This window comes from Clarias gariepinus, chromosome 16 (genome assembly GCF_024256425.1).
Source record: "Clarias gariepinus isolate MV-2021 ecotype Netherlands chromosome 16, CGAR_prim_01v2, whole genome shotgun sequence".
Lineage (NCBI taxonomy): Eukaryota > Metazoa > Chordata > Actinopteri > Siluriformes > Clariidae > Clarias > Clarias gariepinus.
The window spans coordinates 30009655-30037354 of record NC_071115.1 but is presented as its reverse complement, the minus strand read 5'-3'; the positions used below and the strand labels follow the sequence as shown (position 1 = coordinate 30037354).

General features: G+C 38.8%; 1 protein-coding gene across 1 annotated transcript; it reads left to right on the top strand.

Annotated features, from left to right (window-relative positions):
- The first annotated feature begins 1943 nt into the window (after window positions 1-1943).
- Window positions 1944-26175, top strand: LOC128545080 (transmembrane protein 114). Its single transcript, XM_053515424.1, has 4 exons — window positions 1944-2129; window positions 2353-2430; window positions 24392-24529; window positions 25934-26175. The coding sequence occupies exons 1-4, from the start codon at window positions 1952-1954 to the stop codon at window positions 26173-26175; spliced, it is 636 nt and encodes a 211-aa protein (XP_053371399.1). The 5' UTR covers window positions 1944-1951.
- The last annotated feature ends 1525 nt before the right edge of the window (window positions 26176-27700 follow it).

Genomic DNA, 27700 nt, shown 5'->3' with positions numbered 1-27700 from the left:
TACGACTGTATAGTGAACAGGATGTATTAAGATTGCCCTTTCTCTGAGAATAAAGGGTCTGACTGAAACACCCGAGGTTAATATTTAACAGATTTGGCCAAAAACCTTTGTCCCTATGGTGTGTTTGTATACATATACACATATATAGTAACCGTCTGGAGAAGAGTTTGTAGAAACAGTTAAAATAATCTGCTGATCTTTAACGTAATCAGTGATATTATTATTATTATTATTATTATTATTATGATTATTATTTGAGGTTGAAGCCCATGTACATGTCTGTGTGTCTCTCTGTACAGCAGAACTCTCTGTCTAACTTATTAATACAAAGAAATCCCATTCTGTAAGGTTGAGTATCTTACGCCTTGTTTACACTAAGTTGTCCTTCTTTGGTGCTCAGACAAATACACTCCCTGTTCGGTAATCGGAGAGTGAATCACAGATGAGAAATGGAAAAAGTAGATAAAAGGATAAAGATGAAGTTTTGTCTTAAAACCACTCCAGCGTGTTAAAATTCACTTATACCACTTAAGCGCTGTTATTTCAGCCAAAGTGAAAATATGAACTAATCCCAGTAAAAATATTCACTTTATCTTTTCTAATTAATATCTATTGGTGCAGGTGTTTGTTTACATTGAGACAGTAGCGCATTAGTAGATTATTTTCAAGTAGATTATTAAATTCGGCACATAACTGTTCATATTCTTTTACTCAACATTTTAATTTCACTTTTGACATACGGTGAACTTAGCAGATATCTAAGTACTGCAAAAGTTTCTCGCCTGCCATGCGGGAAGTCCTGGGTTCGATGCCCACCCAGTGTGCAAACCTCAGCCACTGGTTGTTTTGGACAAGTAGGAGGAAACCGGAGTACTCAGAGAAAACCTATTAAGCACGGGTAGAACATGCACTCTCCACACACACACACAGACCCAAGGTGGGAATTGAACCCAGACCCTGGTGGTGCAAGGAGAAAGTGCTAACGACTAAGACAATGTGCTGCAATATATAAGAAGATCATAATAATAGGTCATATTTACGTTTTTATAAATATTAATTACAGTGATATAAAAATACTGTATTAACCGAGAAGAGAGAGAGAGAGAGAAAGAGAGAGAGAGCAAAGGAACAGAAAGAGAATGAACTGGGAGCAGGAAATAAAGTCGAGATGCTCTAAAGTTGTGCATAAATAATTTATTTATATTTCTTTTATTATATGAACTTAATCTTAATTCAGAACAGGTGCATTTAAATATATAATGAAGATGTACAGTATGAATAACAAAATTAGGCCATTTAAAATACACTTTTAATTCAAAAGAAGAAGAAAGAAAGAAAAAAAGACTGCTGCACTGTTACACACACGCAATACAGTACAGTTCAAACACTACTGTACCTCTGAACAGATCCACACACATTGTCACTACATCATTTTTTTTTTTGCGTACTGTGTGCTGGTTGGCGCTACATTGTCACAGTGTATTGTATTATGTAGGTACATTTTTTTTTACCTGTTTTGTTCATTTACGTTGTGTGTAGCACAACTGAACTGAACTGTATATAGTTGAAATGACAATAAAAGTCTATATGACTTGACTTGACGACTGTACTGTTACACACAAATATACACTTACACACACTTCTATAGTGTTGCACACACTCCTCTCCTGCATTACACACAACTGGACAGTTACCTTGCACTGTACAACAGACACACCACTACACCGGGTATAACACTATAGTAGTGCGTATGTGTGTAACGGTACGATCAACAGTCTGTGTGTGCATGTGTGCGCCCCCTGGTGGTCCTACAGTGCTGTGTGAAACCCCACCCTGCCGTGTGTGCAGCTTTCTCCCAGTCTGCTCTGCGCACAGGACAGGTGAGCTTTCTCCTGCTCAGTGTGTGTGTTGGTGTGTGTGTGTATGTATGTGTGTGTGAAACCCAGCCATCATGAAGCTGACTCTGAGTCGCCTGGCTGCGTTCCTCGCTTCCTTCGGTCTGCTCAGCTTGGTGTGTCTGATCGTGGCCATTGGAAGTGATTTCTGGTACATCATAGACACTTCGAAGAGAGCGAGCAACAGATCTGCGTCTCTCAGCTCTCACTCTGGACTCTGGAGGACCTGCAACTGTAAGCTGCTTCACTCCTTTATTCAGAGAGAGAGAGAGAAAAAAAAGATATACAGTAGCACAGTTCTTTTTTTCTATCTATCTATCTATCTATCTATCTATCTATCTATCTATCTATCTATCTATCTATCTATCTATCTATTTATCTGTCTGTCTGTCTGTCTGTAGAATCATGAGCAGAGATTTGAATCTTGTGTTTTTTTTATGTTTTTGTTTTTTTGCAGTTCTGGATCAGTGTCAGCCTTTTATGAACCCTTTTGGAAACAATGGAAACTTCACCGATTCACAAAAGCATATATTAAGTAAGATTCAACTTGCTATGTTCTAATATGTTTAAAACGTTATAATTTTTTTTTTAAATGAGCTTTAAATGTTTTGCGTTTGCTTGATTTCTTCCTTCATGCAATGCACACTGTATTAAATCTAATAACGCATTCAGACAGATGCGACGCTGATAGCACATTAATTTATGTCTGTGTTGTCTCACGATGATAAAATTAATAACCGGGTAACTGTTTTTAAAATATTGTATGCTAAAAAAAATTATGGTATTAAAAAAATGTCCCCATAGTGCTGACCTTATGATCCTTTGTTGATCGTTAGAATGCTGAGACGGAACGCATTCGTCTTTGTGCTGCGTGTCGAAATCGCAGAGGCTCGTTATTTGCTTTGTATTTCCTGATTTCATTTGGTGCATAAAGACTATGACGATACAGAGAAACGTGCATGGTTTAACAAAGTGCAAGAACTTCATGTATGTCTGGTTTTTTGTTTAATTCATTAATCCCGGCGAGTGAATGTTCTCTTGTCATTACAAAAGGAAAATGACTGACTTCTGGGTTTGAGCTTCATCACATCACTCGGTCACTCATTCTTTCGCTTCACGTGTTATATATTTTGTACGCATGCTGTACTCACTCTGGCTGATAAGGAGCAGTTAGGCATGTGGCTTATACTGAGATCATGACTGAGTTTCTAAAAAAAAAAAAAAAAAAAAAGGTCAGATTTGTGCTTCTTGTAAGTCTCTGAAACTCCGAGGTGGTAAGGAGACGTCATTTCAACTTATCATCTCTAGCAGGACAGAGTGATTAACCGGGGTGTGTTACTCTGAGCTTTCTGGTTTCCTCCTACTCTCCATGAACATGCAGGTGGGCAGGTTGGCGATGTTAAACTGAGCATGTCTGACTTGTCCAGTGCGGTTATTTTTTTTAAAAGCATCTGTTGTGATTGTGTGTAGAGGTTTAGATAGAAAGTAGAAAGCTGTAATTTCCGCACCAGTGAGATGGATGTGGACCAGATCAGACTCTGATGTGACTAAAATCTCTTCTTTCCTTGCAAATTTGAGCATCTGCTCACCAAATATCACTTCATGGCTTCAAAGTAAACACGTCTGTGAGCTGAAGTCCATTTCACTCTGAGCAAATAAACGCGGGCAAACACTCCACTGAGCCGGAGCGAACGTTAATAGAGTGCTTCGGAAAACATAGACCTGCTGCGGCGTCTCTTAAGGTTTAGGTCTGGGACCCGGAGAACCTGAAGCTGGATGTAGAGTGTCATCGCAGGAGATGCGCACTGTACGTGATCCGAATCTGCTCACAAGAGGAGAAGAGGCAATTAAGGATTTCAAGGAAGTTACATAATGGAATGATGGAATATGTATTGCTGTAAAAACAAAACACACACACACACACACATGAACATTCAACAAGCACATAGGAAATAATAACCATGTAGTAAGATGTAACAAATAATTCAACATAAAAGAGTTAAGAAGCTTACTTAGTTCAAAAGGTAACATCCCCACTGCGCGTGTGTGTGTGTGTGTGTGTGTTAATGCCCTAGATGAAATATCCCTCAGATAATGCACTCCTCTTCCATTCCATGTCAATGCAAATGAGTTACCATCAAGCCACGCCCCTCTAGAGAGCCGCGGAGCTAATGGAAGGGCTTTTCTCATGTGAGGTCACATTAGGGTGAAAAAAAATCGAATTATCTTAAAATCAAAGGACTTTTTTTCCCCCCTCATGTTATTTTGCTTGTAAACACCCATTGGAGACTCATCTAAATGTCCAAAAACACACAAAAAATTGATTTTTTTTTTCATAATATGTGCATTACTCCAAAATGCAGTGAAATTCTTGACGTTGATCTGGATGATTCCTCTGGATGAAGCATTTACACGTACCTGAACATTCGAGACAGGATACATCTGAGGAGTTGTGAGTTAGAGGTCTTCCACAAGGACCTCATGGGGCCAGCTTGGTGGTGCTGGGATTTAAACTGAGATCAGGGAGTCGATGTGGACCGAAGGCAAGTCGGGCTGTTCTGGAAAAGGACATAACGAGTCTTCTGTCCTTCAGGTGCTACCTCTACTGGCTCTACTACTCCCTCTCTCTCTCCCTTCACGCTGATTGCACACAGATAATGATGTTTTCAATTAGAAAAAAAACACTAGACATAAAAACATGTATTAAAAAGTTATTCAGGGAACCTTTTCATGCTTCCATGTTACAAATGCCAAAGGTTGAGTAGATGTGATTTAATGTACAGTATAGTGATCTGTAATTATTATCATTATTCACTAAGACTTTAACTATGCAAAACTCACTTCCACAATTTAACTTTATACAAAAACTTTCCCTTTCTGCCCTTTTCCATTATTAATAAAGAATGACATTTTCTAAGTTTGAACAAATTAAATTTCCTAATGTGACCTCATATAAGAAGGGCCCTTCCTCCTTCCTGTTCTCTGGGGCCGTGGCTCAGCAGAAGCTCATTTACATAGACACTGAAACAGTATGATTGCAGAAGGAGTGAAACAGAGACTCTGAGGGGTATTTCAGCTGGGGCATTAACAAACGCTCTGTGTTGTTAATAAAATAGTAAAATATGAGGCCTTTAAATTACATTGTCTCAAACTGGATCTCTTTACACAAAGGTAGCCATTAAGTACACATTATAATAATGTGTTAATACTGTAAGTTACAAGAAAGAAAGAAAGAAAGAAAGAAAGAAAATAAATAAATGATAAAGCAATCAATTTCTTAAAAACAATAAAATGTATAACAACTGACTATACAGAGCAGTGAAATGCTGCGAAACTTAAAGAAAGGAAGCGAAAGATGAATCATATATTATAAAAATTTTAGGAGATTCATTTTTAGTGGTCACTATTCTCCAAAACCTTACTGAAGATATTACCATCACTCCTGTAAGTCCTAAGATGAGCAGTAACAGGGAAAGGCAGACACTGGGAGGACAGCAGGAGCAGAATAGTTTATCGTCCTCTCGCTTTAATTAAATGATCTTGCTGGTCTTTACTCTTCTTCTTCTTCTGGTGCTTTTTTGAGAGCGTTTTCATTTATTCATGAACAGCTGTGGTCTTTGGCACGATCGGAAAACGAACAAAAAGGAGTATTTATGTAAGCGCATAGCTTCTCAAGTGCACCTGAGCTCTTCTGTTTAAGGCGTCTCTTTTCTTTTCTTCTTCTGAAAAGAACTTCTGATTGATTCTTGACTTCATATCCTCTCTCATTGCATTCATAAATCTCCTCTTTCGTCTTCCTTCAGACCTTCTGCCTGGCAGTTCCAACCTCAGCATCCTTCTACCGATATATTGACCATCTCTCCTCTGAACATGTCCAAACCACCTCAATCTGGCCTCTCTGACTTTATCTCCAAAGCATCTAACATGGGTTGTCCCTCTGATAAACTCATTCTTGATAATCTATCCTAAAGGGAACCTCAACATCTTCAGCTCTGCTACCTCCAACTCTGCCTCCTGTCTTTTCTTCAGCGCCACTGTCTCTAAGCCGTCGGGCATCGCTGCTCTCACCACTGTCCTGTACACCTTTCCTTTCATTTTCGCTGATACTCTTTTACGCACAACACACCTGACACTTTTCTCCACCCATTCCAACCTGCCTGTACCCGCCTCTTCACCTCCTTTGAACACTCTCCGTTGCTCTGGACCGTTGACCCTAAATTCTTAAAGTCCTGCACCCTCTTTACGTCTGCTCCCTTTAGCCCTACAGTTCCACTTAGGTTCCTCTCATTTACACACATGTATTCTGTCTTGCTGCAGCTAACCTTCATTCCTCTGCTTTCCAGAGTATACCTCCATCTCTCTAGATTTTCCTCCACCTGTTCCCTGCTCTTGATACAAAGCACAATGTCATCTGCAAACATCATTGTCCATGGAGACTCCTGTCTAACCTCATCTGCCATCCTGTTCATCACCAGAGCAAACAAGAAGGGGCTTAGAGTCGAAGGGGTTCTGCACCACTCTAAGATACTTCTCTGCCACTCCAGACCTTCTCATACAACACCACAGCTCCTCTCTCGGCACCCTGTCGTACGCTTTCTCTAAATCTACAAAGACACAATGTAACTCCCTGTTACCTTCTCTGTACTTCTCCATCAGCATCCTCAAAGCAAATACTGCATCTGATGTACTCTTTCTAGGCATGAAACCTTATTGCTGCTCACAAATGCTGACCTCTACCCTTAACCTAGATTCCACTACTCTTTCCCAAAGCTTTATTGTACAGTATACTGTAGCTTATCAACTTTATTCCTCTGTAGTTGCTACAGCTCTGCACATCCCCCTTGTTCTTGTAGATCGGCACTAGAAGAATACACTTCTCCTCCATTCCTCTGGAATCCTCTCACTCTCCAAGATCTTGTTAAACAAACTAGTCAGAAACTCTACTGCCACCTCTCCTAAGCACTTCCATACCTCCACAGGTATGTCATCAGGACCAACAGCCTTTCCACTCTTCATCCTCTTTAACGCCCTCCTCACCTTGCGCTTACTGATTTTTGCTACTTCCTTCTTTACAACAGTCATGTTTTCTCTCTTTGTTCTCTTTCATTTTCCTTATTTATTAACTCTTTAAAGTACTCCCTTCATCTTCCCATCACCCTAATGGAACCTAGCCGTACATTTCCATCCCTATCTTTAATCACTCCAACATGCGGCACGTCCTTCAAATCTCTATCTCTTTGCCTTGCCAACCTGTACAGATCCACCTCTCCCTTCTTACAAGATGTAGTCGACCTGAGTGCTTTTGCCTCTGTTTTTATATGTCACCCTATGTTCCTGCCCCTTCTGGAAGTAAGTATTTACTACTGCCATATCCACCCTCTTTGCAAAGTCCACCACCATCTGTCCTTCTACTGTACGTTGCTGTCATGAAGACCAAACCTGCCAATCACATTCCCATCACCTCTGTTCCCTTCCCCAAATGTCCATTGAAGTCTGCACTAATCACCACTCTCTCACCTCTGGGGATGCTCTGCATCACTTCATCTAACTCACTCCAGAATGTCTCCTTCTCCTCTAACATCCTACCTGTGGGGCATAACCACTAACAACATTGCACATCACACCATCAATTTCCAGCTTCAGACTCATCACCCTATCTGATACTCTCTTCACCTCTAGAACATTCCTTACAAACTCCTCTTTTAGGATAACTCCTACTCCATTTCTTTTCCTATCCACACCATGGTAAAACAATTTGAACCCTGATCCTAAGCTTCTGGCCTTGCTACCTTTCCACCTGGTCTCCTGGACGCACAGTATATCCACCTTCCTTCTCTGCATCATATCAACTAACTCTCTTCCCTTCCCTGTCATGGTCCCAACATTCAAAGTCCTCACTATCACTCCCAAACTCTTGCCTTTCCTTTTCTCTCTCTGCTTTCGAACACGCCTTCCTCCTCTTCTTTTTCATCCAACAGTAGCCCAATTTCCACCAGCACCCTGTAGGTAAACAGCACCAGTGGCGGTCGTTGTTAACCCGGGCCACGACCGATCCAGTATGGGAATTATATTTGTGATTCGCATCATTGATTTGGCAAATGTTTTATGTCAGATGCCCTTCCTGCCACAACCCTCTGCATTCATCCAGACTTGGGACTGGCACCAGAAGACACTAGATTGCGCCCCCCCCGTGGTTGCATTAAAAGATGAATTCTACAGATATAGAGCTTTATTTATACATAAATACTTTAAATAATTTAATCTAATCGTTCTACAAATATACATTCCATATGAACAATTCAATCTTTAACAGATGCCCTTGGACTAAACATACATCAAAGGTAGCAGAAGTACACAAACTCAATACTCAAGTAAAATTACATCTGTTTGCAAGTTTTTTTTTTTGCTCAAGTAGAAGTACTTATGACATGCCCTAAAAGTACAAAAGTACAAGTACTTTACAAAGAAACTTTTTCTGGACATCTACACTACCACTCAAGTTTGGGATCACTTTCAAAAAATTTTTTTTTGTTGTTAAGTGATTTATTTTCAACATTCTACAACAATACTGAAGATTTGTAAAACCCATTAACCACCATGATTAATGCAACAACCTGCACCTCAGATTAGAGCCATCATGAAGCTTTACACAACAGAAGTAGCAGATATACATCTCAATATCAACTGTTCAAAGGAGATTATTGTGTATTTTTGGATAAACGCCTTCAGTATTGTTTTAAAGTGTAGAGAGAAAAAAACATTCAGGAACGACCATGGAGTTAGAAAGTGATCCCTAACTTATAAACAGTACTGTATGTTACCAATAAACAGTATTTTATACTTACGTAGTTGCTGTTGATAACATCAATGTGCACGTTGAGTAGAGTAGAGAATAGTTTTTTTTTTAATTTTTTTTTTACCAGAGGCAAAGTACAAATAAGTAATGAATGAATAAATGTACAATTCTTTGGCTGTGCTCAGATGCTTTACAACTTGTAGGCCTAACAAGAGATGACATGTTTTAGGTCAATTCATTTAAAATGTTTAACTTAAGTTGTATTAATGATTTGCCTGGTCGGTTTAGACCATGTCGGGCCAGTTAGAAGAGTGACACTGCGAAGCACATTACAGCTAGAAGGAGGAGGAGCAACTCGGCCTGTGGACCTGTGACTTTTCGGATACTAAACATAAATAACTTTGATAAACAATTAAAATGTCTTGAGATGAAAAAAACATTTAAGCCGGAGAAAACTGATTTGTTGTTTTCACATTGATTATTATGTTACTGAAGCTAATGGAAAGAGGGTCTAGACATGATTATACTACTCGATATTATTTGACATACAAATAGTTAGAAGCATTGTTAGCTACCTCAGTAGTTTAGCTAGCTACATGTGTGCTACATGTATAACGCAAATATTCTACGCAACTACAATAGACATGGGCATACTGTCGGCATACAGAATGCACTAACCTTGCACATTCTGTATGCCTGCATAAAAACATTATAAAAATCAACGTCGTTATTGTTGTCAAACACAAATCAAATCTGAGTTCACTTTTGCTCTGTATGTTCGCTAGTTACATAGCTAGACCACATCTAATTTTACTTGCACCCGTTCGACATGCTTGAAAACGGAGCCAGAAGAATCCGCATCCCAGCGACCAAGGGGGCGATATCCATTGCCAAGGTAACAGTCAATCACTTTGTTGCACTAATTAATCTGTGCTTTCATAACGACCTTCCAATAATTTCTGCAAACTAGGGTTGGAGAAATTGTTCTGTTGCTGTCCTTCCCACGTGGGGTGTACTGTATGTTAGGTCACGATAGGGTTTGAATGAAAAGCGGTAACGCGGTAATTTGGAAAATCAGTGTGCTTTTGTGTGATCGTTAGCTGAAAAGCAAAGAGCATCTAATTAAAATGAATTGAGTAAAAGTACAGGTTTTTTATTTAAAAAAATGCAACGAATAGAAGTATCTCATATGGAAAATAGTCATGTAAAGTGCAGAGACATGAAAAATATTGGTGGTTCTAAGGTAAAATATAGTAACTGAGTAGCTCTAATTCATTTCTTGCCAACTCTAAAACCCCCTAACACACACACACACACACACACACACACTTTTTAGCTGCTATAGACAGAAACAAGGCTAAAAAACATCCATTTATGTGCACTTACACAGCTGACCATTTTCATGTAAATTCGCCGTACTGTGCAGAAACATGCATGTAGTTATTTTACAGCGTTTAATTTTGCACAACATAAAAGCCTCAACAGATATTGATACGGACTGATTTACAAGAGAAACACTTAAACACGAGAAGCTCCATGACGCCGGGGCTGATGTTGCTACGACAGCGTGGCTTGTAATTCTGGAGAAATGCCACATTCCAGCTGTCTGAGTGCACATGAAGGAGAGATCAAACACACACACACACACACACACACACACACACACACACAGCTTTGTGTTGACACAAATACAGGGCATTTTCAAAAAAAGTTCACATAAATTCATGAAGTGCATAAACACACACATCATCCGCTCAAGTGTGGGTCGAGTGTGTAATGGAACACTAATGATGGGGGCGAATAAACACACCAGGGAAGAAACGAAAACCACAGCACTGGGAGGAGTTTACCTCTTAAAAGTCAGTAAGAACTATTCGGTATTTATTCAGTAAGAATGAGGATCGTAACAGCCTAAAGGAATAAAACAACATTAAAGGGAACTAATCATCGTCAGGGTGATGTAATGCAGAGGGGTTATGGATGATTTGTTTCTGTTGTTTAGCAATCTGGCACCTCATATTCAAGATTCAAGAACTTTATTAATCCCAGAGGGAAATTGCTTATTCTTGGTTATAGTTGCTCACGCATGTTATCGAGTAGAAAGGAAACGTAATGAATAACTCCAACATTATGATCCAAGAGCATTTGCAAATATTGCACAGTAATCCAATATATGTTTGTAATATTGTATTATTATATGTAATATTGAATTACATATTTTATTGGGATTAATACAGGTGAGTAATATTGTCCTATTGTGTGTTACTGTTACTGTCAGTGAATATGCACATAGTGTGTGAGTTACAGAGAAGAGTTGTATAATTTTATGGCCGTTGGGAGAAAGGATCTCCTGTGGTGCTCTGTGGAACACTTGATGGTAGTCAGTCTCTGGCTAAATTTGCTCCTCTGGTCAGCGAAAACACTGTATAGAAAAGAACAGCACCTCATACTGTACATTTCATTCTTTCCTGCTCTTGGATGACACTACATGTTGTGGAACGCCAGCGAGCAGCCGTAAACAGTCGTTCCCTCGTGAGCTAATCTTCTATCATCTCTCCTAAGGTCAATTAAGGGTTATGAGCCGTCGCTATAGAAACGATAATGTATCCGCATTCATATAAACCTGCGATCCGCAGCTGCACTACGGTCAGAGATAATTCATCAACACTAACGTGTTGTAACGACTAATAGAGCACCTTGGATGGGAATAATTAATTAATTAACAATAAGCTGGAGAGCGAGATGGACGGTAGTGTGGGTGGGTTAGTGACGAATTAGACAGACATCTACAAAACTGACCTCTGGATGGCATTTTAAAAACTCCTGCCTCGGAAACTTCCACTAAACAATCAGCATCTCCGTCTCCGCGGAGCGAGTCTGATGATTGCATAAGACAGCGAATGGGGTTACAGCAGACTGCAACCCACCCACACATACACACAAGAGTCAAGCTGTGGAACACACACACACACACACACACACATATGCACGAGCTCTCACAATTCATCCATTAGAACGCGCCTTTAAACATTAGCGTCTTCTTTGGATCCCCATGGATACCTGACTCTCTCGCAGCAGCAGCGCGCCATGGCATCTTACATCTCGCATCTCAAACCGCCAAACAGTGCAACCCTCACTTTCGCTAAAAAGCCGAGCTGCCTGCTGGGCTCAGCCCGTATTAATGCCTTCAATCAATTCCACCCAATTACAGAGCCTCATCTGACCTCACGCGGTTCAAAGACAATCGCCGGAATGGGAACGGCTTCTTATTCGGAAAAAATGGAGCAATCAGTTGCAGCTCTGCATCACGACCGCTGTTCGGATTTTTATTTTACATTTGATAATAAGTGTGCGAATTTTTATTTATTTATTATTATTTTTTATCTTACAAATGGGCATGCGCACACACAAATGCACATACATGAAAACTATCATAAAATCAATGATCGAATATGAACCCCTTTGAAAAATGTTTCCCACAATCCTCACACTAACCTTACAACACATCCTTCTATGTATTAGTATCACTGTTATTGATTCATTTATACGTTTTTGATCACTCATACGGCTAAACGTGTACTGTATCATCAGCAGTGACTTATGAACTTTTCTTGAGTTTAGGAGCAACGGATTCAGCGGCACATTAAATAGGAAGTAATCAGTATACCTACTGTACAGGTTCAGGACATAAAGAGTCGTAAATATTTATAATGAAAGTTACACATGTTCAGCGTTGAGTTACGCGCATGATGAAGCTGGTTTCCTGGGAGCACCACTGTGGTTATGGAGTCACAAGAGCTGGCTGTGCGTCTCATACAGGCTACTGCTCAAGCCCTCAGCTGTAAGTTCTCGAATCCTTACATGAAAACACAAAATGAGGATCAAACTATTACAGTGAACTATTACGCAAATCTTATTTAAATAAATCTTATAGTAGTCTAGTCCAGCCATTCCCAAACATGACAAAACCGCCGTTGAATTTGAAATGTGAAAATCTTCTGCGTCCCACCCAAACCCTTAATCACGACTTTGATCAACACACAAGACAAAGATTGCATTGTTTAAATCCTATGCCTTTGTTTTATTAGTTTTGGTTAATTTGTAAATGAAGAGTCTTCAGAAATATTTTACAGGAATTCTAAACCAAATTACAAAATTTCACATAAAAAACGTCCTATTTATTTATCATAAATGACGTTAGCTTATTGCCCACTTGCAGAAGTCTTACTGGCAAAATATTACTGGTTTCAGCCAATCCCCCCCAAACAGATGGATTGGGTTTGAGTAAAGGGGTGTAAGAGTATCTATAAATTCACCAATATGTGGCTCATTTTGAGACACCAAAACAGGCACAACACTTTTAATTATGCCTTCTTCACCCCATCGTGCTAATGCACCTCTGTAACTTGAGAGCTAAGCGGCCATGTCTCCACACAGCCAGTCTGGGGATTACATAACAGACCAATTCATACATCCTGTACAGTGGTGGCCAAAAGCATTCAGACAAAACATATGCCATGTATTAAAGATCTCCATGTGACAATGGTGTTCTGGAACATCTGGAGCCATGATTATTTTTGGACCTAAACCCAACAGAAAACCGTTGGACGATGATGAAGAAAGCAGCTGCAGTCAGGAAATCGTCTTCTGTACATGAGCTACAGCAAGCGATGGAGCAGGCATGGATCGAGTGAGTGACACCGACTTGAAACATTCTATAACTTGGTTGTAATAATGGACTTTATAAATAAATTGACATGGACATAACACTGTCTCCAGAGGCTTGTACAGTGGCCACTATGCATGAAGGGCGCATCGCTCCATGTGCCGAGCCAGATTCAGCAGGTTTTGCAGAATGAAGGACTTCGTATTAAACATTGATTGTTGTATACCGTAGCAATATCATTGCATAAAATAACAAATTATTCTCATTATCTTGAGTGCCCTTATTTGAAAAACATTGTACACTGAATTTCACAAAACATTAAATTGATTCAGTATTTTTTTGGGACTGCTGTAAGAATCTTTAAAGATTATGATAATTAAGTAGAGCGTCATTTTTGGGTTCACTGGGATCCTTGAGTCTCTCTCATTCTGCAGCGGTATATTATGATTTGTGTACAGTAATTAATAATTTTTTTGGGGTTTTGCTAAAAATTCTATCTGCCTGTCGGGCTCAGCCCATGTAAAAGTGTTAGTACTGTACAGGCTGTCTGTGTTAGCTAGAGTGTCTTTTCCCTCCAAAAAGAGAGCAATCAAATGTAGATCTGCATCACGACTGCTATCTGGCAGACATTAAATTTGTAGTAATTGCTCTGTTTTTTTTTTTTTTTTTTTTTTTTACGTGTTTGCTTGGTTTATTCTTAAAAAGCCATTTCTCCGTTTTTAGCTTTCTTCCCTTTTTTTTCATCTTTTCTTTTTTTTCATCTCACACATCAAACGACTGGGAATCAAATCCCTGCTGGTCCAAACAGGACACACACTTTATCCACAGGCTGAAACATCACACACAGAGCAGAGAACCTTTTGCTGAGCCGAGTAAAAAAAAAAACAACCAAAAAAAAAACAAACTCAAGGCTACTTCAAAATCGAAGTTTTGCTTTTGATCAACGATGACAATATGCTGCTTTAATCATGAGGCTTTTTTTTTTTTTTTTAGCAGGCGAGCTGAGGAAAGGTGTACAGAGAGGGCAGGAAGTAAAACAAACATAATCCTGTAGAACATAAAGATCAGAAACGCAACGTTTCACGTCTGATCTAACGTCGGCTCTTTTGTCTGATCCTATTATGTGGACTAATCCAGCCTGAGGATACGCAATCTTCATTTCCACTTATCTGCCTCATTTCAAAAAGCATAACTAATCCAGTTTGTGCGTTATGTCGCCTCTCTCTGTTCTAGCTCCAGTTTAATAGGACGTCCAGCAGGGTGATAAAGTGTAGCTGGTGCGATTGAGTCTTTCACAGAAGAAATTTACAGAAATGGTGCAATAATATTTCACAGATCACACTGTTATAGTAATGTGCACAGAAAACGGGTACATGATGGCATTTCTGATCATTACGTGGGCGCTAAATCCTGGAAATACAGACATATACTCTACAGAAGCAAAAAAAAAAAAAGATCACTTTATGATGTCTACGTTACATACAGTATTTTCCATCTCCTTTTTAAATGTCTTTTTGTGTCCAAAAAGTGTTAATTGTACTTAAAAATGACTGTTTGTTCCATTAGATGCTTTACCCGCACTTAAGCAGTGATGTGAGCATTAATGAGCTTTTTTATTTTGCCTGGCTAATACCAGACAGCAGTGTGTGGTTGACCTCTACTTTATGTTCTTCTACTAAGCCAGCTGGAACATGATGTGTTGTTTGAGTAAATGTAAGCACCATGCTGTTTTAGACTGATAATAACACCACAGCAGTCATAGATCGGTTCACTTTGTTTAAAACAAAAATAGCGTGGTTGTGCTAATGTACTGCAAGTCAATGAAAATGTCTTGTTAAATTTGTGCGCTTGGTTCATGTCAAGCTCTGTGAAAGCTTTACTGTTAAACAAACACATTACACTGCACGTTCCTGGACACCAATGATAAAATAATATGTACCACACACGTTTGTGCACACCTGACCCATAGACTCGTAGAATCTTGATGAACAGATTTATTCGCTCCACTCTTCTTATCTGGGAAGGCTTCATCCATCTACAAGAGCATCAGTGCTGTCAGGCTGCTGATGTTTAGATGTTGAGGAGTCTCCAGTTCCAGTAGGGTGATGGTTCAGGGTGTAATCAGGGCTCTGTTCAGGACACAGGATGACACACTACGTCCTTATGGAACTCACTCGTCATGCTGGATCAGGTTGATGCTAGCGCGCACATGTGTCATTCTATACAATATGAGCAGTTTGGGAATAAACCACATACGAATGTTCCGGTCAAGGGGGTACTTATTTTTGACTATACAGTGTGACAACATAGTGGAAGATACAGAAGTGCGATTTAAAACGATACTCTGGCATTTGCTCTCTTCAGCACTTGAACTATGGATGTCTGTATTATAGACAAAAAAATAAAAAATGACAGTGACATGCACTGAGAAAAGGACAGATATGTAATTTAATCCAAAATCAATTATTTTTAAGTCTAAGGGCAGCTGGTCAGTCAATAAACTTTAATTTTACTGAAACATTTGTGTGATTTTAACCTTAAGTTCAGTCAATAAATGTTTAAACGACTTGTTGTAGAATGCCTTGATGGATTCTTTAGAGACATTGGATTCTTTTAGAGATGGAGCTCCATTTTCAAATGGGAAAGTGGTGTATACTGTAGAAAACGCAAACCCTACAGAAAAGTAACCGGAACTACATTTCACTCTGTAGCCCTAGTACTGGAAAGTTAATAAAACGCTATAATAAGACATCTATCTTTTTATCTCCTTATCCTTCCAATTTACAAGCTGTGATCAAGGTACTATCATCATTGACTAATAGAACTCAGCAGTAGTCATCACAGTTATAAATGAGTTTGTTAGAAATGCACTTTCTGCTATCATTTTCTGTAAATAGACATTTAATTGGAAATACAATTTGGTTGGAAAGTACTCTTACTGAACCCTCTCACAAAATCTCTCTCAGTCAGTCACATTATCGAAGCATGTAATTGAACATTCTGAGATCTTGCACTCTCAAAATTATGCTGCGGAAAACATATGGAGTAGTTTGTCAACGCAGACAAGCACTTTAATCCTGTTTTAATAAACTCTGAATTACGTTACACATGGTTGAGAAGATCAACAGGGTAAAGAAAGGAAGATTGAAAAAAAGTTACTATTCTGACTCAACATAGTATGTAATACACTGTCTCATTAAAAAAGTCTTATGTTTCATTCTGTCTCCTTTAGCTTTGATTACCACACACACTGTGGTGTCCAGTTCATGTGTGAAAATGATTTCTCATGTTATCAGATCATAACAACTTCATCAGGTGCTGCAGCATGATGTTGGGATCGTTGGCTCGGCCCTTGATTGGTTTTAATCATAACTGACTGACCATAGTTTTTCGGTCGAATTTGGTGAAGAAAGATCATCCCCATTACTTCTAGACTGAGGTGTTCCCCAAGGCTCTATTTTTGGTCCACTTTCTTTCTTTATACTTAATTCCTCTTGGCTGGATTATTCTGAAATTTGGGTTTTCCTTTCATGCTCATGTTGTTCATCTACCTCTAAAGAAACTGGAGACTATCCCAACAGTATTATTGGATTGTTCGACTGAATTAAAAGATTGACTTTCCAGCAAATTCTAATGTTTTAATGAGGGGGAAAAACAACAGCAACAGAAATGCTGTTGTTTCGAGCAAATGCTGATAAGCACCGCAATTATGATGACAAGTCTGGATACTTATCTTAATTCTGCAGCCAGGAATCTGGTGTTTATAGTGGATGATGAATTGAAGTTTGACAGGCAGTTAAATTCTGTAGTCAAGTCAAGTTTTTCCATCTTCGGCAAATATCTAAGATTCCAAAGGAGGATTTGGAAAAAAACTGATACATGATTTTATAACCTGTAGACTTGACTACTAGTGATGTGCGGATCGTCTGGTAACCAGCGAGTCGGGTTGGGGCGGATAAAGAAATTGTCACTTTTTTGGTGGGCGGGTCATTAAAAACAAAATTAAATAATTAAAATTTATAATTTTTAATTAAATAAAAATCCATGTATGTTGCGTGCAATTCCCTATGGGATTATCTATTTTTATATTTTATTAAGTTCTTTGATAAGGTTATGTCACGTGACAAGTCACAAACGCGCTAAGCAGGTACCGCTGCCAGTCACAACAAAAACAAAGAAATAAAAGTGAAGATGGAAGACGAGGTGCGGGGGACCTTGAGGTTGGGAATTTACATCATTAAAAGAAAAAAAGGTCAGGCTGCTAAATCTAATGTTTTAGCAATATTTTTTTGCACAGCGCACGTAAAAACGCTAAATGAACATTTCTGTGTGATAAATGAAAAAAAATGTCAGTGGTTATTTAGTGTAGGCTGTAAACTGGAGACCTGCCCTATACAAATCCAAAATAAAAAATTGTTTAGCCGAGATTACAAACGCTGCTTTGTAAATGTTTAAAATGTGTATCATCTTGTTATTAATATAACCTGATTTATTGTTCATATTCATATCCTTTTGTTGTTGCCAGTTTACACGGTGATGTTTCCAAGCACTTTCAGGCTGAAATAAAGGTTGTTTTCATTTGAATTACAATGCCTAGTATGTCTATTTAATGGTCGCTTGTGCGCGGCGGGTTGTAAAAATAGATACACTGGTGCAGGGCGGGCTGGGACGGGCCAAATAATTTCATAAAAGCGGGATTGGATTGGGCCTTTTCTGTGATTTAACATAAACTATGAAATAAGCTACCTCTCCAAATCATCTGTCGCACTTTTTAAAACGTATCTTAAAACATTCCTGTCTGATAAGACTTTTAAACCTTGCTTTGTGTATGCTGATTTTAAAATTTGTAAATGATCAGTGTTAGTTTTTCATGCTTTATACTATTTCTATTAATTTTACCATGTTACATCATTTAATCATTGCAAAGCATTTGGACAACATGGTTGTAGTGATGAACTTTATAAATAAAATCTAACTTTGCCTCCAGGGGCTTGTACAGTGGCCACCATGCATGGTGGGTGCATGGCTTCAGGAACTTGCTTTCTTACCCTGACACGCCCATCACTTTGGAATAGGTTCAATCTATACCTTTTTCCATCACGCCAAAGTCCAATGTTTGTTCCCTAGCAAATTTAAATAGTGACTTTCTTGTGGCTAGGCATTGTATTAACCAAATATTATAACAGACATGGTGATAATTATGGGCATATGGGCTATGCCCACTCACTCATCATCTATACTGCTTAATCCATTATACAGGGTTGTGGGGAGCCTGGAGCCTATCCCAGGGCATGTGGTGAGGTACACACTGGAAAGGGTGCCAATCCACCGCAGGGCACACACATACACACAGTCCGGGCAACTTGGCAACGCCAATTAGCCTAATCTCTGCATGTCTTTGATCAGTGGGAGGAAACCCACCAAGCCCAGAGAGAACATGCAAACACCATGCACACAGAGCCGGGAATTAAACCCGGTCCCAGGAGGTGCAAGGCAACAGTGATAACCACTAAGCCATTGTGCCGTATTGCTCAATTTTCAGTACTACTGTAAAATATAATTTAGTGACACACTGTTCCAGGAAGCCAAACCTTACCTGCTACTGTAGTTTAATGCAAGATTCACACAATAGATTTCAATGTTCAGTGTAGCAGATTAGGCAGAACCATCGGTCAGACCTCTGTCACGGACAGACCATGATTTATTACACGGTCAATTATAGTAGCCATAATCTCTTTAGAGATGACCGATCTCACTCTGCATCTCTGTGGCCTTTCACCGCCCCTACACCCACCTCTCCTTTTCTCTCCAATATTTTCATATTTTAATAGAAAAATCTATCTAAAGTTGTCTCCTTGTGTAGATACAAAATAAGGTGAATACAAAACACCTGCTACATCCCCGTCTAAAGCAGGGGAGAGGGTGTTCAGCCTCTCGTGTGGCTCGTGTATTTTAAATTATTTAGATTTTCTCTATATTCCTATATATAATATACCTCGATCGTTATATATAAAGTCAAACCAGGACTTTTGAATGTGTAGAATGAGTAAAAACTCCCTTTATATATATATATATATAATCCCCTGCTACACTAATGCACTTCATTTCACTAGCACTTGGACACAATAGAGATAGAAAGTTTTCTCAGTACGTCCGAGCCATGATCCCATGGACTGCCTGCTTCGGGTCTGAAACGCTGGTCTCCCAGGAACTCCTTGTGTGAATGTCTTGGAGCGAGGTCAGCACCGTACAGGGGGTGTGGCAGTAACTCCCAGCCGAGTTACTGTAATGTGCAAGGGATGTTGGTAAATGATTGCGTGTACAATTCACACAGACAGTAAGTCAGTGACAAGTTATTCTTCAATTTTAAAGTATTAGGTGTTCCACCTACTGAATGTGCACAGAAATGACGGCAGAAGAAGACTCCTTCCATAAATGTGACATCCTAACATACTTGTCTCTGTAAAGGAACTATAAAAAATCTATAGAACAATCATGTTCATATAAACCTGTGCTGCACTATTGTCAGAACTGTTGTCATAGAGAAATAATCAACAGCTCCTGACCAATCAGAGTCCAGACATCAACGGAGTTGTGGTGCAGTAAACAGATGTAATTTCCACAGTAAGAAAAGCCCACAGTACTATGGTGCCTCTGCTTTCATGGTGCTGTTTTGGTTACTGGAAGGCTGTTAATTACCTGGATGAATGGCCAAAAGTATATTTTGTGCTCAGCTCAGTGTGGCCACAGCCGACGATGTTTTTCCCTGTATTTTGTGTGGAGTGTATTACAAGGATAATCGATAATGGGGGGAAAAGAGACTGTTAAAAACAAGATTTCTGCTATTATTTATGATCCCCATAAAAGCCTGCATGATGACAGAGAACAGCAGTAAACAGATTTATGAAGAGGAGTTACAGTAGCATCCAGGCTGGGTCATAATAGCTTAACCATTTAATATGCCACTTGGGCTGCTATGACCTTCTCTCTACCTTGTCATGTATTTATTATTTTATGTATTGAGTATTTGCTCAGATTTCCACTGCTTCTTCTTTTTTACTTTAAACAACATCTGAACTCTGCACTATAAAAACGAATCAAATTTAGAGATTTTAAGAGCAAAATAGCAATATTCCTGTGAATCCTGAGACAGCAGCACAATTCTCAGTAATTATTGCTCTGCTTTTATTTCTGTATCTTTGCTGTTTTTTTATTAGTCATGTATTTTCCACTCTTTCGACCTGCAAGACGTAAAGTTCATTAATTGTACCGAGTCCCACGTGACATTATACTTTTTACACGTGTGATTGCTTGCCGCATACAAAGCTTTCTTTTTATAATTTTTTTTCAGTTCTTGTTCTTTCAATTTGCACGCAACGACATTAAAAAATTATGCACAATTCATAAGACTGCACACACAGCAGCTTCTCCATTTAGGAGATCTTAGTAAGTCAGGGTCTTCTGGGTACACTGAAGAATTACAACTCACAAAAAAAAGAACAGTCTGTTTAGAGTATCTGCGAGATGTTGAAAGGAAAATCATTTAAGATGCAAAATAAGATGCAAATTATCGCAGTTAGTGGTCTAACCTAATCTTAGATACCTGTTACACTCATGACATCATGTTGTCATGGTAACAACAGTAAATACTGCGCTGTGTGTAGGGATAAATTGCATAAATCATATTATTACAAAACTTGATATGACAGAACATATGTGTAAGGAAATGTGTGAAAAATAAATACTTTTTAAACATGCAATGTGAAAAGAGATAAATCAAATTAAGAAACCTTTGGTAAAAGATGAACAATAAAAAATAAATTGATCAAGTAAAAGAATCATATGTGAAAACGAAGCTTTAAAGCATTGAGCAGCCATGGTGAGTTAAGGCACCCCGCCCCTTCGGTGTGTGCTGGCTGTGGTGCTGAATGTTTAATTCTCCCGGTGGAGTGAGGAGCGGCCACACAGTAATAAGTGCATAAGGTTGCTGTACTTTCCAGTGAGCGGGGCGATAAGAATAATGCTCCACTTTTGTTTCAGCCATTCTTCTTGTATGAAGATTTGGAGGAAGGATTTCAGGTCTTCGTGGGGCGCGAGCGTGCTTAGACTGTGCTGGGCCTCCCTGTGGGGGTCGTGTAAAAGAACATCCATAAGTCCACATTGCAGGAGTCTGGTGAGCTCAGCTGCCATAGCTTATAGTCCTTGAGATAGATATTGGAGAAGGGTTAAGGATGCACAAAAGATACATTTAAAAGGCACCCGAGTAGTGGTAGCATGCTCGCCCTATCATCTGGCGATCACTAGTTCGATTCCCGGGTGATGCTATAGCCTCTCGCAGCCAGGGGGCCTAGAGAGAGCTGATTGGCCGAGCTCTCTCAGCGGGGTTGGGTGGGAGGTACTTTGCGCTCCCACATCGTCACGGTTCTACAGCCAATCATTTTCGTCTTTGAGCCCATAAAAGCGGAAGGCGCGAATAGCGTTGTCCTCCGAGTGTGTTACGCCGCCCCCAATGGTGCATGAGCGAGCAGTTCAAAACCATGCAGTTGGTTGGCGTCATGTGGTTTGGAAACGTCATGGCGTCATGTGGTTTGATAGTCTTCGGCCCTCCCTGACTGGTAGTAGCCCTAATGTAGGAAACCCCTAGTGACACGTGGGAATTGGATATAACCAAATTAGGAGGAAAAGTTACATTTAAAAAAAAAAATTGCGAAAGAGAACAATATGTGAATAAAAAAACATGCCAGATCAGGTGAAAAATCTAAAACGTGAGTGAAGTGTCTAAAACCCACATACAAATTTAAAAATCATGTGGGTTCATTAGAATATAAGGCCATGCCCACTCAAACATTTCTGAGTTAAGTATGAGCTATGAGAAGTAGGGCATTTTTATTCATTTGTATTTGCATTTAATATTTATCTTTAAACACTTTTACTACTATAAACACTATTCTAAGTGACCCTATAGCTGCAGTTACGAAAAATATTTGTAAATGAGTAAAGGTGGAAATTGGAGATAAGAACAGAAATCTATTTCACTGCATGCAGTTGGAATGGTTGAGTCTTTGATGAAAAGATGTGCCGCACAAAGAAGACCCTTGATTGTCACTAATATAGAGTTTTAAGCCTCTAATGAGCTGGATAATTGGGAATGTCATTTGTTGTGGTGGGGTTAAAATTACCCAGGATAATAATTGGAATTGGAATAGTGGCTTTCACATCACTTCATTTGCTCAAATTGCTGAAAAAGGCTGTAGCCAAGCGCCATGTGTGCCTGCTGGCTTCCTGTGAGCCTTTTACATAAGAAAATCTGTGTTAGTTCTAAAGAGAGTTTCTTGATGTGTAGATACATGGAAAATTGATCTGGATTCCAGATGTGGATCTACACAAATGTCTGATTTTTTTTCTTAAATGGCCAAGAACAGTCTGCAATCGATGATTTTGATCAGACTAACATACTGTACCGGAGGTATTCTGGTATTATTTATATTCTTACACTTGCACAGTATGAATAGTCCACATTTTACTCTAGTTTCTTCAACAATTCCAGTCTTTATGAATCAGTCCGCAGTCATCATGCTCTCACATTCTACTGCCCCAGATTGAAGCTTACCACCAACTGCACAACCTCCAGTTGCATACCCAGTCCCCCATTAAACATACTGTATAACATGGCCCCATGTGAGAGAATATCACTGCTGTATCACTGCACATGGTTCTTTACCATCCTGATAAAACCAGCATGTCGCCAAGAAAATCTACAGTATTAATGGCCAGATGAAAGAGCCGACGGCTTTAAAGGATGTTCAAAATCTTGCGATACAGCTGTTCTTTGCTGGATGTCTCTACTGTAGGAGGTAGGATATAATTTTGGAAGTGGCTGCAATCTTGGTGCATTTTCCTCCATTAGCAGTAAAGAAGCAGGCTGACTTTAGTATATGTTATGCTTTTATGCGATAATTGTTCAGCCTTTGTTGGCAACATTCGTGAGCTGACCAAAATTGATACTGCATCTCTTGAGTGAGTCTGTGATAGACCATCAACATCGACCTTTCAGTGTAGAGAATCTATCAGCATGTGAATTTGCACCTCACATGTTTTCCTTCACAGTAGTGAAACTATCAGCACAAAGCAAGCTATTAGGAAGCAAAGGTGACAACAATCTGACGAAATCTATATAGTAGCTTTGTAGCAGTGTCGACAATTGAGACTTCTATTATGTGCAAATCTTTTTCAATTTTCCCCCAGTGAAAGCCATGAGACTTATTGGGCTTTTAAAACAAGTTCTTGATTACACACTCAGAGTTCTCCTGGGAGTTCTGAAGCAGCGCTCAATACGCAGTCTTCTATTAGTAATTTGAAGTATTAAGCAGTTAATGAGCTGGTTAGGTGTAAAGCCTGTTTTCTTCAGTGTTCTTCAGCACTCATAAAATCCCCACCAGTGGAGAAAGGAGTGGAGATAGTTGTGTTGTAATAATTTACTTTGCCCATCTGCCAGCTGTTGCATTTGCTTTCCCTGCAGAAGAGCACAAACATAATCCTTCAGCTTCCGACTGAATCACCTTTATAATGAACACTCAAGGTCAGATTCTAGACTTTATTTTAAACTAGATGCTTTGATATGATGTGAAGGGTGAGGAATGGCAGAAACATTGAACATTGTAGAAAGCAATGGTTTAAACTTCCTCTTGCTCTTGTGGAGGTTTGAGGTTTAATAAAGGTTACTGCTGATTAGGGAATCAGCTAGTTGTTAAGGACAAGAATACACATATTTTTGCAAAGAGATTTTTTGGTAAAAAAGAATATTTACTTTTTACATATTTAACATTTTATAAAAAAAATTTAAGGAGAAATACTTGCTTGGGCATTTTGAGTTTTATTTTATTTATGTTTTTTTTTTATATCAAATTACCTTATTTATTATTTTTTTAAACATATAAATTCATCCTTTATTAAATTTGAATTTATTCAATTACATTATATTTAATCAATGTTGTGTAAAAAATATGATTATATTATCTCTGTAATCTTTTACAGACATGCAGGCGACGTTCATCGTGCTGCTGCCCCTCAGTGTGATCGTCCTCTTTGTCGGAGGTATGATGGGCGTCATGAGTATCCTGGCTCGCGCTCATCGTCTTCTTCTCGCTACTGGGTTGCTTCTTCTCAGTGGAGGTGAGCTTCCCCACAATCACAGCTTCTTAACGACATCTCCATACCACACATACTTCTAATCAAAGTCTCTTTGTACGTTAAAAAAGCAGTGGTCTGGTGATTATCATAGAAATAGGAAACAGTTAGGGTAATATAAATCGGCGACTGAAAGGATAAATGGGCATACATGAATATGCAAATTGAAAACAGGTCACCCATGTCGCTCTGCAATCCCAGATTACAGAATAAATTTTTGCATTATTATAATTTTAGTGATTTATTCCACAGCAGCCAGACCTGTTCAAATATATTATAACAAAAATGGAAATTTGTTGAGTTAGTCTGTGGGGTTTATGTGGGGACATTGTATGCATGTGTTGTTTACAATGAATAAATGCAAACTACAGCTTATACTTGGAATGGGTCACTGAGGAGGTGTTAATGATTTAAATATTACAGAAATTCCAAGTTGTTTAATATTCCTAATACAGAATTATGAATAAATTATCATATGGTGGCATTAGCTTAAAGAATCAACTTCACCAGGTTGCCATTGTTGGGCCCTCGAGCAAGGCCCTTAACACTATTAAACCCTAGAGGTGCTTTATCCTGACTCCGACCCTGCGCTCTGTCCCCAGCTATGCTGGGATATGCAAATAATTTCACTGAGCAGTAACTGTACAAAATACAGGCATAACTTAACTTGTCTGATGGATTATATTAGAGTCTAATGCTGGTCTTTCTGGTGCTCTTGAAAGAGGTTGCCACAGTGGACCATCCAGTTTGCTTGGCACAGGTTTTATGCCGGATGCCCTTCCTTACGCAATCTTCCCATTTTATCTAGGCTTGGGACCAACGCTGCATCCAGAATTATATTAGTATATTAGGATCTATTATAGAACATGGTCTGTTGGATAATAATGGTAATGTGGGGCATATGTTGGGCCAGAACTGTGGTCCGATGGATTATACTGGTATTTTGGGATATATTTTAGGCCATACCTGTGGTCCAATTGATTATTTATATCCTAACTCTGGTCCGATGGGTTGCACTTATGGGTGGGCATATTCAGATTATAATTTTGATCTGATGGATTATAATGTCATTTGGGGCATATTTTATGCCAAACTCTTGGTGCAATTAGTGTAAGTATTAACATGAATATAACAATGTTTAATGTTAACAAAGTCTAATGTTATTTGAAAACACATTTTCAGAATGTGTAAAATATACACTGATCTAATTATTTGCTAATGGACTTGCTAATAAAGTGCATCTTTTACATTCTAAACTTTATGTCCAGCAATGACCTTTTTTAAATATCTTGACAACAGTGATATTTAAAAAAGTTGCATCATTATGATATATCATACTGAAAACTTGTAGAAATGACATTATTGTATGACCATTCTCCTTTTCCCTAGCTATGATTACATTAACGGGGATCTGCGTGTACGTGGCCTACTCTGCAGCTGCTTTCCGGGAGGCTGAGTGTATCTCTGGACACAAGACTCTGGAAGACATCGACATACATTTTGGTTGGTCTCTGGCCTTTGCAGCCATGTCCTTCATTACTGAGCTTATTACTGCCATTACGTTTCTGCTCGCTTCAGCTCGCTTGGGCCAGCTCATGCGCCGAGAACAGGACAGGTACCTGGCAGAGTAAGAAGTGTGAGGGATTTATCGTAGCCTGGGATTTTTGTATATGTGTAAATTAATGTTTTATGTGTAAATTAATGTTTTATATTATTGTTTTCTGGAACTAAACAGGATAAAGCTGTATAGAGCTGATGGGAACAGAGATTTAAATTCTCAGAGGACAGCTGTAATTGCTGTGTCATTACGATGGAGAAAGATGGGGCAGATTGCTGTGGAGGATAACAATATTTTTTGTACTGTAATGTAATTAATGTAATTAATGTCTGCTAAATAAAGTCTCTCGCTAATGTTGTTTCATAAAATTCCAGGCCTATTACCAAAACAGAGTTGTGGTTCTCTCTGGGCTGATTGGATTCACTGGTTCTTCAAAATCTTTTGATTTTACTCACTCACTCACTCATCTTCTAAACTGCTTTAACCTGTATTCAGGGTCGCGGGGGGCCTGGAGCCTATCCCAGAAGGCTTAGGGCACGAGGTAGGGTACAATCTGGACAGGGTGCCAATCCATTGCAGGGCACACACACATACACACACTTACACACCCATTTACACACTATGGGCAATTTGGGAATGATAATTAGCCTAACATGTGGAAGGAAACCGAAGTACCCGGAAAAAACCCATCAAGCACGGGAAAACCATGCAAACTACATGCGCACAGAGACTGGATTTAAGCCTGGCCAGGAATTGAACCCGGACCTTTTAATTTTATTCATTATAAATTCAATAAACAAATAACATTACTACTGAGTGAGTCCATGTTTACAAATTCAGCATATTTATTTAATGTATTAATATATAAAATAGCCAATTTCTAGCAGGAACCTTCCCCAGCTGCCACTTCACAGGTGTGATGAAACACTGTATCATGTCAAGGTAACAGATATACTGTAATAGGTCATACTGGTACATGCACTGTTAACACCTTTAGACATTTAAAAAATATTACGTGCGCTCTCTTTTACAATGTGATACAGCAGTCAGTATGGAATTGTTCTGGGAAAATATTTACAGTACTTGTGGAATATACTGTATAAAAAATCCAAACTTATCTGGCAACTCTTATTTTTCACTTCTTCCATTACTGTGCCATACTAACTTTTAACAAAAAGTATAGATTAAATCACTATCGATGAAGAGTAAGTGCAGTGAGGATAAACTGGAAAGCTAGGTAATGTGAAGATAGATATTTGCCTCATACCTTAAATAGATGTTATAGATAGAATTTTTCCGGTAGTATTCAAAACTGTGACTTGCTATTCATTCCATTCATGTTTGAGTAGTGTTGTAACTGTGTATTCTTAAATTATCATTGTTTTTTTTCCATATCAAAAGATTTTTTTTTTGTTTTTCAACATTTATATTTAATGTGATTTTTAAAAGAAAATGTAAATGAATCTCATTTTTAAAAATACATTTTACATACAGTGTTTGTGGATTTAAATTAAATTATTGATAGAAAACATTTTTAATCATTTATTTGTGAAAACTTTTATTGTTAAAAATAAATTGTGTTTCTGTGAAAATATAGT